Here is a 19,123-nt window from a genome sequence, read left to right on the forward strand (position 1 = left end):
CTCATCATAAAGATTAATGCAATTTTAATGGGTTTAATGAAACTTGTGTAACACTAACATGATTATGTGTATAATTTGTTACAAAATAAGATAATATCTAAATAGTCAAAAATTGTGTTATATCATTTACAAGTTATTTGTATTCTGTTTCTCCAGGGCCCTGATTTAAGTTCAGTTGTTTGTATTTATAAAAATCATTAAAAGGAAGTTATACCCCAAAAATAAATTGTTTTAAAATAAAATGCACAATGCAACCATAGGGGAAATAAAAATGAAAATCAATTGGCTCTTAATAAACCTTAAAAGCTACTCACCATCTCTAATACCTTCCACAAATAATAGGTAGAGGATGGCTAAAAATAAAAAAAAAGCCCAGACATTTTTACATTTAGATTATACTTATTAGTGGGAAACGGTCAAATTACAGATTGTCCCAATTGTTATGCCTACTGTATATGTTGTATTATTGCTGGGACCACCCTTCTAGATGTAGGGTTGGGACCCTCAAGCTCCCTTTACACACACAGTAACATACTTACACGCACAAACATATGTACTTACACACACACAGTAACATACGGACAAAATCACACACAGTAACATTTTCACAGAGCAGCATACTTACACAATACTGACGAACACACGAAATAAAAAACGTACACACATATACTAACATACATACACACTAACATACTTACACGCATACAGTCACATACCTTAACACACATTAACATACTTACACATATAACCTAACATATACACACATACAGTCACATGTTACAGACACCTTTACTCACACACACACTAAAATACACGCATAGACCAACATATTCACACACTAACATATTTTATTACATTTACATACAAACAACCTACCTTTATTTACTCAGGAAGGGGTAGGCTGGTGCCAGCACTTCCGCTTCTTCAAGGTCCTCACAGGCTATGTCTGAGTGCCGGGAAATTACATCATATTCTGACGCTCAGACTCAGGGCTATCAATATAGGTAGTGCAGCCCACTACTGCGAAACTGGGGAGGAATTAAAAAGGCTTTGTGCTGGGGTTATAGTTTCCTGTGCCACCTATCCCATCAGCTCCTTTACCTGCTCTTGGAAATGACATGGAACATATAAAAATACTTACCTTGATATGATGCACTGAAATTAATGGCAGAATTTTCTTGGTATTGAAAGGTTTCATTTGACATTGGAATACAATACAACTTTGCATGTGTTGGGTTTTTATCTCTAGAATTTCACATGAAACAGATTTGCTTTGTGCTTTCACAGATTTACAGAAGAATGGTGTACAATTGGTAAGACTACCATAGGAAATGAGATCACAGCCCCAAAGAGCTGTGATAAATGATAAAATGCATTTATACTACTGTTAACGCCACTTAGAGTTGAGGTAGGTAATTAAATCGAGCCCTTAATGACATTAAAGGAGACTTAGAGACTGATTTATCAAATATACCATGTGTTTGTTATTCTTCCCTGATATATCTGGAAGGTAAACATACAATCAGTTTGATGCACCGTTAAAGTTAATTGATGCTGCCATCAATAATATTTAGATGTGCAGTACAGTGCCTGCTACATGGGTGGGGTAATTCATTTTGTTCAGCTCTTCAATGTGTGATCTTTTGAGTATATGTTATGAAACTGTTCTTATCCTTATTTCCTGATTCCTGCAATTTTTTTTTCCACCGGCAACACAACAACTTACTCTGACCGGAGCACAACAGTATTCCCCTGGAATCACCTGCGGTCTGCTAAAACTCTTAGCAGTTGTCGCTCCCCCATAAAGCCTCTGATCACTATGCTATTTGGGGATGAGGGAGGCAGTTGTAAGATGAATATGGGGTTTGGGGTCACCCCATTAGGGGGACTAGGGGGCACCTTATTTTCCTTACCCTGGGACGTTTCACAGCAGGACGCCAGGAAGAAAGGCATCAGGCAGAGGCCGTAATGTTTATCCTGGGAGGGACAGGGGGAGTGGAGGATATTGTATTTTACCTGGCTATGTGTATATAAATATAAATGTCCTGTTCAATAAGTGTCTTGTTTCCCCCCTTCATCGAGCTTAGACTGATGTTTGGGTGAGGAGCTATATAACACTGAAAAGGGAGAGACTTTGGGGGAGATACTGAGATTACCTGAGGACTTGAAAGCTTTAATCTAAACATATTTTTCCAATCATTAAATGTTTATTTTGTTGGAGACAGGGCTGGGTATCAGGCCAAAACTGTTAATTTTCTAGGACACTTTATTTTAGCTATACTAATCAAAGACATTTTCCTCCAAATACTCTATGGATTTATTTTCCTGGCACTTCTCAAATACTTTAAAAGATGAGAAGATGAAAAAATAAACAGTCATTGATATTCCTTACAAATGCACACTACTAATCTGTCTCAACAAGACGTATAATATGTACACATCATAGTATCTCAGCCTTGGGAATTTTATTTATGGTGTTTAAGATGAAAAGGAACTTGGACAAGGAACAAACTGTTTAACAAAGAAATACTGTAACGCCAGGGTATGTTGCTGCTGAGCAAAATATCCATATAAATATTATGCCAACAAATCTAGGTTATCATTTTTGTAAATTTTGGCAATTTATATACATTGTGTCAGTTTCACTATTCCTTTAATATATTGATTTTTCAGTGCTCAATATGTTAAAGTAGGATATATCTGGGTATGGAAATGAGCAGTAGTATGGGCCAAAGTTGTAGGCTCAACCTTTTCTGTTCATCTGCCTTTTTCCATCTGTAAGTAATATAATTATTAACAACTCTTTCCACATAAGCCTTTTTGATCTATACATGTTTCAGTTGTAAGGGGAAAAAAGCTTAACCACAAAGCACATGGTCCTGAGAAATATTTTATTTGCCACTTTGACAGGGGTGGTGTCACGGATCTGGCTAGTCCGACCGACTACCTTCACTGACTGCTCTCTTAGCCTAGGGGACACACACACTTTCCCCGGTTCCCCAGTCACTAGCCGAGACTCAGTGTAGGGTAAAACCAAACGAAGACTGATTTATTTTGGACACACACGGCTGGATATATCCAGCAAAACACATGTTAACATAAAAACAAGATGTTGGGATACAAAACGCCCCCTTAATCTGCCTCCCAGAGACAACGGGATTAACAATACAATAGGGTCCCAACCTCCACTATCTATTGCTGGCCAAAACCAGTTCCAGGGATGGCCAGGGTAAATGTTTGTAGCAGTGGAACTGGGGGGAAGGGGGCAACATAATAATGCACCATGGGGTGGAGGGGTCTGATATTAAATTAAAACAATGGCGGTCACTCCCTGTTTGCAGATCCTGGCTGTCTGCTGGAGATAATCCCCTCAGCCAGTGATGAGATGATATACTGCTGGATGTAGCCACAGAAGTCTTTTCAAACCCAGGGCCCATAAGCAATACGGCGGAGGCTGGCAGTCAGACCTCTCCAGTGGTCCCAGTGATGGAGGGTCCCGTCACAGGTGGCAAGACAGTCTCTCTCGATAGATTCATGGAGAAGTAGAAGGAACCTTGTGACAGAGACCTGTACGCAGACTGAGTAGCTCTGCCATAGAAATCTTCCTTGCCGTGTATGCTCTGTAGCTCAAGGGTTAATCCACTGTAGTTCTCCCCTCCAAGCACTAGTCGATACTAGGGGTAAGACAGAAGTCTCTTTATTGAAGACAGCACAGATATTTATACATAGGGCTTGATAGGATTAAGATATAATCTCATCAACCACCAGACAGCCCGGCGCCTCCATGCAGTTCCATGGCCAGCAATGCCCACCCGAGTCACTATTCAGGGTGATCCCGAGGGAGCGGCATCAATCCGAGGTACCCATGGAGAGCTCAAGGTCTGAAGATGTTATGATCCAAAAAGCGACATGATCCAACATCGAGACCCTGAGCGATAGCGTTGGAAACTTCCACGCGGTAGCTGGGCCAGAGTTCCATAGCAGCGGCTGGGTAAACCCCAGTCCTAAAGATTGGTAATAAAATCAGGGTTCCCAAATAAGCTCCCTCTCCGTAACCACCACCTAGTGTTGCCCACCATGAACATAGTGTAACCCCAAAAGAGCAATGTGGTGGGACAACAGGTGTCGGCGGGCATTGCCGCAGTTCCTAGCTGCCGCGCGGTTCCATGGATTTGCGGCTATGTACTGGTCAGGTGTATGGAGAGTTTCCAGCCACGTAGAAACCCCAATGCCGGCCAGATGGGGTTTTACAGTTTTCCACTTAGACCTCTCCCAAAATTCAAATCTGCCACTATGTGTCCTCAGTCTCAGGGGGTTACCGTGACACTGGGTGCTGGTCAAGTCCTATGAGTGTAATCTGGGTTATGGAAGATTCCTATGAGTGTGATTAAGTGCTGGGCAAGTTTTATAAATGCAATTTGGGTGCTGGGCAAGTCCTATGAATGCAATCTTGGTGCTGGGCAAGACTTTTGGAAGTAACTAGCATGCTGAGCAAGTCATGTGGATGCAATCTGGGTGCTGGGGCAAGTCCTATCTGTGTAATTTGGGTGATGGTCAAGTCCTAAGGTTGCAAACTGTTACTGGGCAAGATCTATGGGTGCAATCTGGATACTGGGCAATTCTTTTGGATGCAATCTGCATGCTAGGCAAATCCTGTGGATGCAACTTAGGTGCTAGGCATGTCCTTTGGATGTAACATGGGTGCCAGGCCTGGCCTTTGAGGTTTGCAACATGTGCTCTATGTCTGCTATGTGCGTCAATGAATACTGAAATTTTTTTTACATGATCGTACTTTGGAAGTTTTCTGTTTGTTGTTTAATTTTGGTTACACCTTCAAAATTAAATTTGATCTGTGATAAACCAATGTTCATATTCTTAATTGTGCATTTGGATGGGACAACATATAGCTTCTGTGTTTATGGTGTAGCTGATCCTTTTATATACTTAAATTGGCCCTTCATAATGTATAATGTTTTATCTGCAACTGCTTGGTGTTAAAACTTGGAAAGCTTGCACCAATTGCCCAGCACATGTAATTAAAAAAATTATATTACTATACTGAGATATTGGGAGTTATGATGTACTACTGTCAGTGTCTCAGTCAGTATATAGTGATGGGAGTTATGCTACACAGGAGAAAATAAAGTGGGGGAATGTAATGACATAAGTATTGTTGTCAATGTTTTTGCCAGTTGAACCCTTCCTGTATTACATGTCTTTTGATATGTTAACGAGGGCACACCTACAGTGATTCAATATGCCTGTTGAATGCAAAATCTTAGTTCAGTCTCTCTCTGCCCATCATCCTGCATGGATGGGGTAATCGGTGGTGTGCTGGGTTATGTTGGACCTTTAGGTTGCAGGTTAGTCTTGGAAAGTGTTGCATTGTATGTGGGGCTGTCACTCATTTATTGTATGTTACGGTGTTTTTGTCTCTTATTAAATATCTGTTAAAGTAGACGAACCTTTGTGTTATATTTTTATATTTGGTTTAAACACCACATTCTGTACCACCCTCAAAGCCTGGATCACTTTATACTGATAGGAGTTATACTGTTGTAGTGACAAGAGTTGTATTGAGTGTACTGTCAGACTCAGGATATATTTTTGGGAGTTATACTGTACCACCGTCAGGATGGAAGTTATGCTGAAGCATCCTCGGTGTCAAAATGTGAATGTCTTTGGGGATATTTTTTAATAAATTATTTAATTAATTTCCTTATTTATTTATATACTTCTCTCAAAACAACCTCTGGAAAAATATAGTGGGCGCGCAATTTTCAGGTGCAAAAAAGAGCTAGCTACAGCCTTGCTGCTCTTGCTCAGCAATTGCAGCCTCATTCGTGACAGTGAAGCTCTGCAGCACGGAGCTGATGAAGGGGACCCTGACTATGCCAGATAAGGCTAGTGAGGCCTGAAAATTGGGTCAAATGGTTCTTACCTGCCATCAAAGTCCAACTACATGAATGTCAGCAGGACCACTTAAAAGAGCTCCTCTGTAGACTCACTCCATTTACTTTGCATATTAAAGTCTTGCATATCGCCCTCGTCCATTTATCCAAGACCCAAAGATCACGAGGATGGAGGAATAATACAAAGGTTCAGCACTACAGCTGAATATAAGTATTATAAAATATATGAATTTTATTGATATTTTTCTTTAAATACATTGCTTGTGTGATTTAAAATTATTTATAAAATCTTTGACAATAGCATTTAGTTGTTCGATTTATCAAAAACCTGGTAATCAATTAAATAACTTAAGGAAAATAGCATTATCTACTAAACCCCAAGGCTTTGCTTTACTGCAAGAGATGGGTCCTAATGGTTGCAACCATACATACAGTAGTTAAAGCCTGTGAAATATATCTTCCAGTGGGCAAAATGTGCAGCGATACATACAGCCTAGGCATCAACACCTTTTTCATTTGAGGTAAACCCAAACTAATAAATGCACTTTTTTCTATTCTTCATTTTATTTTTTGTTTGTCTTTGTGTCACACTGGAAAGGTTAATTTTTCTTTTTGAGGTTCGAAAGCAGGTGCCAGTTACTGAGAGAGCAGAGATCAACAATTTGATAGGTGGATTCACTTTTCATCAGCCAGCAGAGCAAAGTGCTTGAGTGCTACAAGACCATTTTCAATTACGGTAATTGTGGTAACCAGGGATATATATTTTCTGATAATAGGAGTCATTTATCAGCACTTGAATCAGTCATGTGATAAACGACCTGTCTACTACTTAGACAACACGGCAGTACCATAAAATGAAAATTATACCATTTTGTTTGTAACTCTTGTCAAAATCCACAGGTGATTTATTAAAGAGATGAAATAACATTTATTTGAAGTATACTGTATGTAATGTATCACCCATCTAACTGAGCAAGCAAGCAAACAGCTATGAAGACAAAGTAAGTGTGTGAGTTAGAGTAAATGTGTGAGTCAGTTCAGACGGTGAGTCAGTTGAGAGGGGGCTTTGCTTTACTTGTCTTCCAGGCCAAAAGGTGCCAGCCCTCTTCTGTTAACATATGAGTGTATATGGGTGTGTGTAAGGGCAGTGCGTGTATATGTGTGTGTAAGGGCAGTGTACGTGTATATGTGTGCATGTAAGGGCAGTGTACGTGTATATGTGTGCGTGTAAGGGCAGTGTATATGTGTGTGTGTTTATGGACAGGTGTGTGTAAGGGCCGTGTGTGTGTAAAGGCAGTGTATGTGTATATGTGTGTTTATGGGCAGGTGTGTTTAATGGCAGTGTGCAAGGGTCCTGGGAGGGAGGATAACATTAGCCTTTTTTAATGTAAAAAAAATCTCTGCTGCTGTGGACTACTCTTCCAATGATGCTCAGCCAGCATTATGGTGTATACCTGGCTGGCTGAGAATCATAGGAATTTTAGTTCACAGCCAGGGCCGGACTGGGACTGAAAAGCAGCCCTGGAAAAATTTGGAGACCAGCCCCATATAGTTTATCTCACGGTCGCGCTCTTTAACCACACGCACCCCTTATACACACCCGACTCACACTATTCGCCATTCTTTTTATCTCATTATTTGTATTAAAATGCCAGAAAGCAAAAGTTTTAAAAGGCCCTAATAAATTAAATACATTACACATAATGGGATCAAAACATTTGCTACAGCGAACATTTTAGATGAAAAAGTTCAGTGGAACAAAACAGTGATCACATTATTCTTCACGATATTCTGGTAAGAAACTTTTGTTTCTTTATTAATTCATGTAGACTATTTTTTTCATATTTAATATAAGCTATGATTGAGACATGTTTGGTTTTTTTTCCTTTTATTTGCCAACCTACCCCCGAGTTATGCACATCTGCCCCCAGGCTTGCCACTCTGCCCCCCTGATATGCCTTCTAACCCCCTATATGCCACTCTGCCTCCAGAAATGCCTTATACCCCCTATATGCCACTCTGTCCCATGATATGCCTTTTAACCCCCTGTATGCCACTCTGCCATATAGGGGTCAAAAGGCATATCATGGGACAGAGCGGCATATAGGGGGTATAAGGCATTCCTGGAGGCAGAGTGGCAAAAAGGGGGTTAAAAGGCATATCATGGGGCACTCTGCCTCCAGAAAAGCCTTATGCCCCCCTATATGCCACTCTGTCCCATGATATGCCTTTTAACCCCCATATGCCACTCTGCCTCCCTGATATGCCTCAACCCTCTTATATGCCCCTCTGCCCCGTGATATACCTTTAACCCCCTTTTTGCCACTATACCTCCAGATATGCCTTTAGACCTCCTATGTGTCACTCTGCATCCAGAAATGCCTTATACCCCTATATGCCACTCTGTCCCATGATATGCCTTTTAACCCCCTATATGGCAGAGTGGCATATAGGGGGTTAGAAGGCATATCATGGGACAGAGTGGCATATATGGGTATAAGGCATTTCTGGAGGCAGAGTGGCATAAAGGGGGTTAAAAGGCATATCATGGGGCACTCTACCTCCAAAAAAGCCTTATGTTCCCCTATATGCCACTCTGTCCCATCATATGCCTTTTAATCCCCTATATGTCACTCTGCATCCAGAAATGCCTTATACCCATATATATGCCACTCTGGCATATAGGGGGTTAAAAGGCATGTCATGCGACAGAGTGGCATATAGGGGGGTAAAAGGCATTTCTGGAGGCAGAGTGGCATATAGGGGGATACACTTACATACACACACATGCTGAAAACACATTCAAAAAAATATTATACATTTTGTACAAAAAAATACATTACTTTACTCACCTTCTACTTCTCTTCACTGACCTGACATCCGGTGCTGCAGCAGTCTGAGTGCGAGGGGGCGGAGCTTCCACCTCACGCTGCTCCCATCACTATGCAGCCATCGGACTGCTGGGAATGTAATCTGAACGGCCGGTGCGTGCTGATGCCCCCGGCCGGAGCTACTTTAACACTTTTTTTTTTATTTATATGGTAAGCTGGATCGGCTCGCCATATAAAGTAAAAAAAAAAGTATTAAAGCAGAGCCGGCCGGCGGCATCAGCACGCACCGGGCGTTCAGATTACATTCCAAGCAATCTGATGGCTGCATAGTGATGGGAGCAGCGTGAGGGGTGAAAGGTCAGTGCGAGGGGGCGGAGCTTTCACCCCTCACGCTGCTCCCATCACTAGGCGGCCATCGCACACGGCTGCTGGGTGCCGATGCGGTCGGCCGGCGATACTGTAATACATTTTTAAAATTTAATATGGCAAGCCGGACCAGCTTGCCATATTAAATTAAGAAAAAAGTATTATAGTAGCGCCGGCCGCATCAGCACCCAGCGGCCGCTCAGATTAGATTTCGGGCAGCCTGGGGGGCAATTGCCCCTGGTCCCAGCCCGCCCCTGGTCCCAGCCCACGGACCTTCCGGCCCACCGGGAAATTTCCCGGTATCCCGGTGGGCCAGTCCGGCCCTGTTCACAGCTAGCATCTGCAGCTTTACTGTTTCTGCACTTCCCATGATGCTCAGACAGCATCATGGAAGTAGTATGTCTGGCTGAGCCTTATATGAATTCAATTCAATGTGTTGCTTATTTGTAATATGCATGACTGTACTGACAAAAATGAAGTGTGTTTCAAGTGGTGATGCAAGCGGGACATTTTAAAGTCTTGTATTGGTGAGTTCCGCGAGATAAAAAAAAAAGTGTCCCTCTTTCACATTTTGAAATGTTGGGAGGTATGCATTCATGATAAAATCCTGGACTTCTAAGTAGCTCCTAACAAATATTAAGTCTTCTAAGAGTTCAAAACTGAATACAATATTTTAAATAACTGTACTTACAAAAAATATCCTATGCAAAAATGTACTTACAATAATATCCTATGCAAAAAGATTCAGGTGGGACATTTTCTCTAATACAAATGAAGAAAATAATTTTTACACATAAAGCAAGAAACAATTTTTTTTTAAACAAATGCATCATACACTGTTGTGGTATCACTGGTCTGTCGTTTAACCCCTCTGGGGTATTGCAGGCTTGCCTCAATGAAGAGGCATCCTGGGATGCCCCTCACCAGATTTTCATCTGGCTCGGGGGCGTGTGAATCACAGCGATCGGAAGGTCAGAAAAACTTTTTTTTTTGTTTACCTGGATAGGCTCACTTGTGAGGCTTCCAGGAAAACCACAATATAACGCTACCACGTACATGTACAGGCAATATCACATTGCATAGTGACCCCGTACATTTACGTGGATTGTCGTTAAGGGGTTAAGTAAGTAGACAAGCTGTCCAAGGGTAATAAGCAAAACTACAGTATATTTTGTTAGCTTATGTTTCTTGATGTATTATAACTAGTCCCTGATGAAGTCAACATATGACGAAACGCGTTGGACTTAGTTTCTTAAAACATTAAGCATTTTTAATGGGCTATTTTAAATAAAGAGCTTTTGGAAGATACCCTGCCTGCCTATCATCCGTTTGTATCCAGCAGATGACCGGTTTTTAAAACTTTGAGGTGGTTTTAAAAAGTTCCAGCAAATCTTCAGGATTCCTAAGATACAGGCTATCTTTAAGGCGCAGTTCCTACTACAATCTTGTGAGTGTGGCACAACTAGTGTGGGCTGTTTTAAACCTTTTAAACATTATTGCACCATTTGTGGTTTTTATTCTATTCTATTTTACAGAGTATTTTTAAAGCTGTATCCCAAGAATTTGTTCTGTTTTATCCATATACCTGTTATAAGGGGCTTTTTGAAGGAAGAGTCCTTAGGGAAGCTACCACATATGTGTTCCGAGGAATGAATAGAGGGTTAAAAAGCTAAGTACCCTGTTTTTATATTTTTTCATTCTTGTAGAACACAGTTACAACTGTATTGTGTTTTATAGTAAGGCCTATAAATGACACCCTTAAATTATATTGATATGCAACATGTAAAAACCCCTTAATAAAGAGGCCTAGCTAGTGATGCAGATACTGCAATGCAAAAAACACATACATTACTTATATTTTCGCAGCTGCATTGCTGAAGCATACATAGAATTTGGTCCCCTCATACTCCGATACAATGCAGGATTGATAACATTCAGTTAGATTCCAATTATCCATTTACATTCATTAAACTGCTACCAGAGGAAAAAGTACTTATGCTGTTTGTATGCTGTTTTTCTTTTTCTTTTCATATCCTATGTAATATATACATATTTTTGAACACAGCAGATATATAAATATATTTTCACTTAAAGCATAGTCTACTGCCTCAAATATCCTCAACATGCATATTAATGTACAATTATTTTTCTTGGATTATAGCCTTCCTGTTGAGATTTCCTGGTGTCACCACCATCCTTCTTATCAGCATTTATGCTTGATATATTTCAAGCACTTGTGGAGGAAACAAAACTAATCTGTTCTACTACTGTCAAGTAATTGCTCCCTGACTTTCCAACCTACAGTGCTAAAGTATGCAACATGCTGTGCTGACAAAACCTCTGACACAAAGGATGGATTTGATATCTCTAGGAATCTCAAAAAGATAACACATTGCTTTCCAGTGAATTTGGATAACTTTATTGGTTATTTATTTGGATCAAGGAAAATGCACTTATTACAATATTTTAATACAATAAACAATATTATGAAACCTTATAATATTGAATACATTTGATTAGTATGTTTTTCTCCCCCTCAACATATTTATTAACTCTCTTTGAGGAGAGCTTACACTTGTTTTCTTTATAATGACATAAAAGGCATGTTTTTCCTATATGAAAACAAAAAAGTTCTCCTGGAAACTAAAAGCCTCATTAAGTTATGAATTTAACATATGTACGTATGTACCGTATTTGCTTGATTATAAGACGAGGTTTATGTAAAATACCCCTTGTCTTATAATCGGGGTCGTCTTATAATCAGACCTCAAATAGGACCTTAAAATCTTTATAACACCAGCTGTACATCCTAGGGCAGGGGCGTCCAACATGCGGCCCGCGAGACCTCGAGGTGCGGCCCGTGTAAGATCGGGAGCCAGGGCAACCTCGAGCCCTGCTACTTACCTGTGGGAGGGTCTTTTGTACTGCACAGAGGAACCGGAACCCAGCAGAGTCACGTGAATGTACATGACCTCACATGACTCTGCTCCAGTCCTGCTTCCTCTGTGGAGTACAAGAGAATGCAGAGGGATGCCGCGCCCCCTGCTGAAGTCTGTGAGTGGCATCCAGAGCTGCAGTGCAGGTAAGGGGGTGGGGGAGGGTGTTTGAATGAGTATGCGTTCAATCACGTGAATGAATGAGTATATGAATGAGTGTGTGTGTGTGATAGCATGGATGTGTAAGTGCTGGAGCCTAGGCATGATGAGCTGTTAGCAATCACACTCCTATCATGCCAAGTCAGCCAGTACATGCTGAAACCTAGCTAGCTGTCCCCCTTGTGTATTGATGCTGTCAGCAGTATGGGGTCTGCACATCCCATACAGCCACCCTGTACCAGCATGTGCTGGCTGACTTGACATGATAGGAGTGTGATTGCTAACAGCAATCACGGTCCCATCATGCCTAGGTTCCAGCATTTACTGGTTGGATGTGTAAGTGCTGGAACCTAGGCATGATGGGACTGTGATTGCTACTAGCAATCACACTCCTATCATGCCAAGTCAGCCAGTACATGCTGAAACCTAGCTAGCTGTCCCCCTTGTGTATTGATGCTGTCAGCAGTATGGGGTCTGCACATCACTTACAGCCACCCTGTACCAGCATGTACTGGCTGACTTGGCATGATAGGAGTGTGATTGCTAACAGCACATTCCCATCATGCCTAGGTACCAGAATTTACTGGTTGCCTAGGTAAGATAGGAGTGTGATTGCTGTTAGCAATCACACTCCTATCATGCCAAGTCATATTGCTATTTTTTGTGTCCAATTGTGGTGCGTTATCTACTTTTATTAAAAATGTGCGTTTTTATTATTATTTTTAAAGGAAGGTGGGGGTCATTTTCGGTTTTGGCTAAGTGAACCGTGAATGTTTTGATCCAGAATTTTCTTTTTGGTGCATCCCTAGAATAAATAGAACTATTTCATTTTTAATTATCCAGAATCCTGAATTTGTAGTCACAAAACTAGGCCCAGAAATCAGTGAGGAAAAGTAAAGGTTTTGTGTAATTTACTTTATTTTAATCTGCATATTTTATTAAAGGCCATATTTTCTCACAGTGAAGAATTAGTGCGGCCCTCGCACGTATACAGTTCTGATGAAGTGGCCCACTGCAGAAAAAACTTGGATACCCCTGCCCTAGGGTATACTTTGGGTATGCTTGTTGGTTTTTATTTTTATGTTTTTACTTGACCTTATCCTTTCAATTTGGCTGGTTTGACCGTTTGGTCTGTTCTTTGACTTTAAGTTAAGTTTTGCCCTTATGTTATGCCCTCAGAGTCACTGTACCCAGAGGCTCAACTAAAGGGGAATGTGACTTTTAAAGACAGAAAACTTTCTCTCCAAGGTTTTCCCCAGTTGTTTCTCACCAAGGGTTCCACCTTAGACATATCATATTGTCACAAGAAGACCTTTGCTCTGCAAAAGGGGCAGGAATATTTGGAATGTATCATGACATACATAGACCATAGACCCTATATTTGCCTATAAGAGGTAACATTGTGATCCAGATATTCTTAGCCATAATTCATAACTGAAAAATAATATCTGACTTTATGCTTCTAAATATTTCTTCACTGCAGTTCATATCCATACCCTACTTTCACAACCACATTTGAGACAATATGATTACATTATTTCAGACAAAAATCTGCAATATTGTGACCATCTATTGTTTGATCTTTACCATTTTAAGTCCTTGATTGCCTTGGAAAACGTGATACAGAAGAATTACCCCCAATGAATGTATCAAAAAGAGAAAATCAACTACCTGTAGTTCCAAGTGGCACATCATTTCACTAACATTCTCATTTCTCTACTTATGTGGCTATACTGGGGTGTTATAATTATCAAATCCTTAAACTACTGTATGGGGGTTTATTAGACTTTTAAAGAGTGTGTTAATAATGACAGCACGTGGACAGTAGCAATACACTGTGCTGACTTAAAATCAGTTTTATATTTAAATACTAGTTTAAATATGCATAGTAACAACTTGACCCTTCTTGTCCCATGGCATCTGGCATGCAGCCACATACAAGATGGCCACGATGGAAAATGTGAACGGAACTTGGCACATTTGGCTTCCTGTTCCTGATATAAACCGTCAGAAAACCACTACACCTTGCTCTCTGATGATTGATTGATTGTACATATGGTGTATTCTATCTAAGTGTGTTCTATTGCTCCTGTTTTTGACCTGGCTTGAGGCTGATTATCCTTAATTCTGACTTCTTGACCTTGGCTTGTTACTCCACAATTTTAAATTATGGCTCCCTGATCTTAGCTTGTTACACTGCTTCCCTGGTCACAGACTACTGGCTTAAGACCCATTTGATCTACCTGTGTGTTCACCCATGGAGTTAGTTCTCGGTCTTGGAAAATCATCACAAAGTCCCACGGCACTTGAACCAAAGGGGTCAACCGGAGGGGGAAATGGTTGAAGGGCAAAGAGCTCAGTTCAGTCCAAGATGTACTTCATCAAAGTGGTTAAAAAGAAAGTACACCATCTTAGAATTCTATAGTTTTACATCAAGGCATAATAACAATGATCTGTTCCTTAGCAGGTCTTAAAATTAGGTAAATACAACCTCAGATGAACAACAACACATGACATAATACACTGTGTCATGATTCATTCAACAAAAATAAACCCAAAATGAAGAAGCCATGTGAGGAAAAACTACACCCTTACTCCTTCCATAGAAATTAAGATGCTAAGCAGACAATTGTTGCTAATCAAATACCTTGATTAATTAACTATAAGCAACTGTCACCTACTTTATGAAAGCTGTTAAAAGTTTTAGGAGTTTACTGGTCTGGAACATTCAGGTGTATGTTAAGACAATACCAAGAGGAAAGACATCACCAATGATCTTAGAGAAGAAATTGCAAAAAAAACCCAAGAGTTAAATCTCAGACTCTACAGGCCTCAGTTAACATGTAAAATGTTAAAGTTCATGACAGTACAATTAGAAAAAGACTCAACAAGTATGCTTTGTTTGGAAGGGTTGCCAGGAGAAAGCCTCTTCTCTCAGAAAAGAACATGGCAGCACAGCTTAGGTATGAAAAATTGCACCTGAACCACAAGACTTCTGGAGCAATGTCCCTGGACAGACAAAACCGAAGTGGAGATGTTTTGGTCATAATGCACAATGTGAAAAGTAAACACAGCAAATAAGCACAAACACCTCATACCCACTGTCAAGGAGTGGAGGGGTAATGATTCGGGCTTGTTTTGCAGCAACATGACCTAGGAACTTTGCAGTCATTAAGTCAACCATGAACTCATCTGTATACCAAAGAATTCCAGAGTTAAATGTTAGGCCATCTGTCCGACAGCTAAACCATGGACAAAATGAAGTCATGATTCTAAGCACAGCAGCAAATCTACAACAGAGTAGCGGAAAAAGAAAATAATCAAGGTCCAGACCCCAACCTCATGGAAATGCTGTGGCAGGGCGGTAAGAGAGCTGTGCATAAACAAACACCTGCAAACCTCGATTAACTGAAGCAACATTGTAAAGAACAGTGGGCCAAAGTTCCTCCACAATAATGTGAGAGACTGAAAAAGTCATACTGTAAACAATGATTTCAAGTTACTGCTGCTAAAGGTGGTTATACAAGCTATTGAATCATAATGTCCTTAGTTTTTCACACAAGGCTCCTCCATGTTGTCTCTTTTTTTGTTGAATACAACATGACACGGTGTAATACTGTATGTCATGTTCATCTGAGGTTGTATTTACTTAATTTTCAGACCTGCTAAGGAACAGATGATTGCTATTATGTCTTGATATCTAAAACCATAGACTTCAAAGAGGGTGTACTTTCTTTTTCACATGACCGTACCTGACAGTGGCTGCTAACCAAAAGAAATTGGAAGAGCAAATTTTTAATATATAGTTAAAATAGCCTTCTCATCCTTTGAATTGTGCATTATGAAGGGCAAGCTCAAAACCTGGCCTGTAGTGGTCCTTTATAATGAACAGTGAGGTGTTGAAGGTGATATCACAACTGTTCTGTGAACTCTTCTGTTAATGCTCCCTTTAGTAAAGAAAAAAAAAATTCTCCTGACAGACCTATGTTTCGTTTATAATTTCTCTATTTTCCAACTTAAAGATGAGCATAAATAATGTCATAAAGCTTGATTTGGTCAGACCTTGCTAAGGTTGTGATTACATATCATCTCTTAATGTCATGTTAAATGTTTCATTCATCAAAAAATACGCCTGTTTTACATTAATATTGTGATGTTCTCTTTGACTGAAAGCTTTGAAATTGCTTTTATCATAGAACTTTAAGACCTGTAACCTATAATTTCCTAGCATTAAAAGATCAATATAATTCTTGCATGGGTATATAGTCACAAAAGTTCAACTTGTTAAATGTCTTCAAATCACTTTCTCATTCATCAAGGGCTAACTCTAGTAGATAATACAAAGGTCATAACTATAAACGTAAATGATGAATTCATTTAGGAATTCTTTTAAAGGATAGTAAAGCCTACCAAAAAAAGAACATTACAAGGATGTACTACTGCCTGTATGTGTCTTAAAGCAACTTTAGGCCTAACCTTGGAGATCTTTTGCACAGCTCATTGTGGTTATAAGTGTTAAGCAAGCAAAAAGCATAACATTGTTCTCAAAACAAAAGCAAAAAATGTCCACATTCTGAATAATGAGGCCTAAACACATTTTTTTTAAATATATATGTTGTAAATACTAACATTGCACTAATTTCATTTAATTGCAGAATCTTTGCTGACTAAGATTAGTTTTAAAATCTACCATATAATGAAGTTACATTAAGATGTTTTTTGTACATGAAATGTATACTATGCCCTCCACAAATAGTGGCACCCTTGCTAAATATGAGCAAATAAGGCTGTGGAAAGTGTTTTTATTGTTTAACTTTTTTTACCTTTTCTTTAAACAATACACAAAAATACTATGTTTTCATTGATATCAAATAATTGCAAACAAAAATTGCAAAATATTTTAAATCTTCCATGCAGTTGTTAATGGTCCAAATTTTTACCCAACAGCCATGTAATATCATGTATTTCTTGTTCTTCTAGGGTGGCCTTTTGACAACATCATGTGTAAAATGAGTGGTTTGGTGCAGGGGATGTCTGTTTCTGCATCAGTATTTACGCTTGTAGCTATTGCTGTGGAAAGGTAAGCTGGAGTTCTCTGAGATTAGCTCTGTGACATGAAATGCCATTTTTTTTTGTTCTTTGTTTCACTTTATAATACGCAAATACATAAAAAGTCTACAGGGAAGCCTATCAATCATCAGGTTTACTCCACTCCTTCCACTTTCCTCTGCCTTACCCTTCCTAACCTCACTCTTACTGTTAATCTGTATTTATGTCCAACAATATCATTTCTTTACCCCCTTAAAACCGAGCTTGTAATATTAATGTCGTCCACTGCTGTCGCCGACTGCATGTGATAGCAGCTGCGATCTGCGACAGGACCACTGCTGCTGGCTGCCTGGAGACCAAGGCAGTCCAAGAGCAACCAATAGGAGGAAGTTCCGTGCATTTCATGGCAGGAAAAGCAAGAAAGAAACACCCTGAAGGAGAGGGTCCTGAGGGAGGCGGGAATCCCTGAGACTCCTCCCACAAATATAGGCGGAAAACAGCCATTACGTTTGTTTATTATATAAATTTGTGTGAAAACAAAAGTACACCCACTCTGAATTCTATGGTTTTTCATCATAACAATCATCTGTTCTTTAGCAGGTCTAAAAATTATGTAAAAACAACCTCTGATGAACAACAACACATGACATATTACATCATGTCATGATTTATTCAACAAAAATAAAGCCAAAATTAGGAAGCCATGTCTGAAAAACTAAGTACACCTTATGATTCAATAGCTTGTAGAAACACCTTTAGCAGCAGTAGCTTGAAATAATCGTTTTGTGCATGACTTCTCTCAGTCTCTCACATTGTTGTAGATTAATTTGGCCCATTCTTCTTAACAAAGTTACTTCAGTCCTGTAATGAATGTAGAGGAGGATCCTGTAATGCAGGGTAAGCCAGAACACCATCAACAGTGTAACATACACTGAAGGCAGAGGAGCGCAGGAGACGTAGTCGAACAATCCGGATCAGAACCAGAGAAGCAACTCAGAGCTGAATCATAATCCAGATGCCAAGTCAATCAAGCCGCGTCAATAGGAACAGGAACAAAGGCAAATCAGCAACCAATAAGCAGAGTCAAGGGCAAGCCGGGTCACAATGGGTTAAACACATCAAACTCAAGCAAGAACAAAGGTACGCACTTACATCAACCAAGGGTAGTGAGAAAATGAAGGTGCAACGTTTAAATAGGCAGGCAGGAGCGAGGACGAGGCAATTGAGGTCACCTGAGGTCAAATATGGAAGGCACTGTGATCGCGCGTGCAGCCAGGGAGACGTGCGGTCTGTGAGTCTGCGAGGTAGCGGGTAAGGAGCTGATGCCCGCTACCCCTGAAGATTGGTGACAGCGAGAGGAGGTCCTCGGAGCGGCGTGGGACGATGGCGTGGGTAAGTCCTGACAAGTTCATTGAGAAGCTGGCTTGGCGTCTTCCCATAGTGCATCCTGGCCATCCCCATAATGTCCAATTCTAATGCTCACTGTCGGCAGTAGACGGGTCAGCATGGGCACTCTGACCTGACTCGTCTGTGGCTACACAGCCACACACACAATAAACTGTGAAGCACCTTTTTATCAGAACCAGCATAAACTTTTTGAGCAATTTGAGAAACAGTAGCTCATCTCTTGGATTTGACGACACAGGCCAACCTTCGCCCCCCGCATGCAGCGATGAGCCTTGGCCGTCCATGACCCTGTTGCTTTTCCTTCCTTGAAACACTTTTGATACTGACGACTGGAGACCAGGAACATTCAACAAGAGCTGCAGTTTTGGAGATGCTCTGACCCAGTCGTCTAGCCATCACAATTTGGCCCTTGTCAAACGCAACTAGAAGCACCGAAATGGGGTTGGGAGTAGCTTTTACCTTA

At 40.4% G+C, this 19,123-nt stretch overlaps 1 protein-coding gene across 1 annotated transcript in view; it reads left to right on the forward strand.

The window, feature by feature from the left end:
- Positions 1 to 19,123, forward strand: part of NPFFR1 (neuropeptide FF receptor 1) — a 58,007-nt gene that overhangs the window by 30,930 nt on the left and 7,954 nt on the right. The window contains exon 3 of the mRNA XM_053449916.1: positions 17,185 to 17,284. Within this exon, the coding sequence (XP_053305891.1) occupies positions 17,185 to 17,284 (100 nt within the window). The remainder of the gene's footprint in view (positions 1 to 17,184; positions 17,285 to 19,123) is intronic.

The sequence above is a fragment of the Spea bombifrons genome, chromosome 11, assembly GCF_027358695.1.
Source record: "Spea bombifrons isolate aSpeBom1 chromosome 11, aSpeBom1.2.pri, whole genome shotgun sequence".
NCBI lineage: Eukaryota > Metazoa > Chordata > Amphibia > Anura > Pelobatidae > Spea > Spea bombifrons.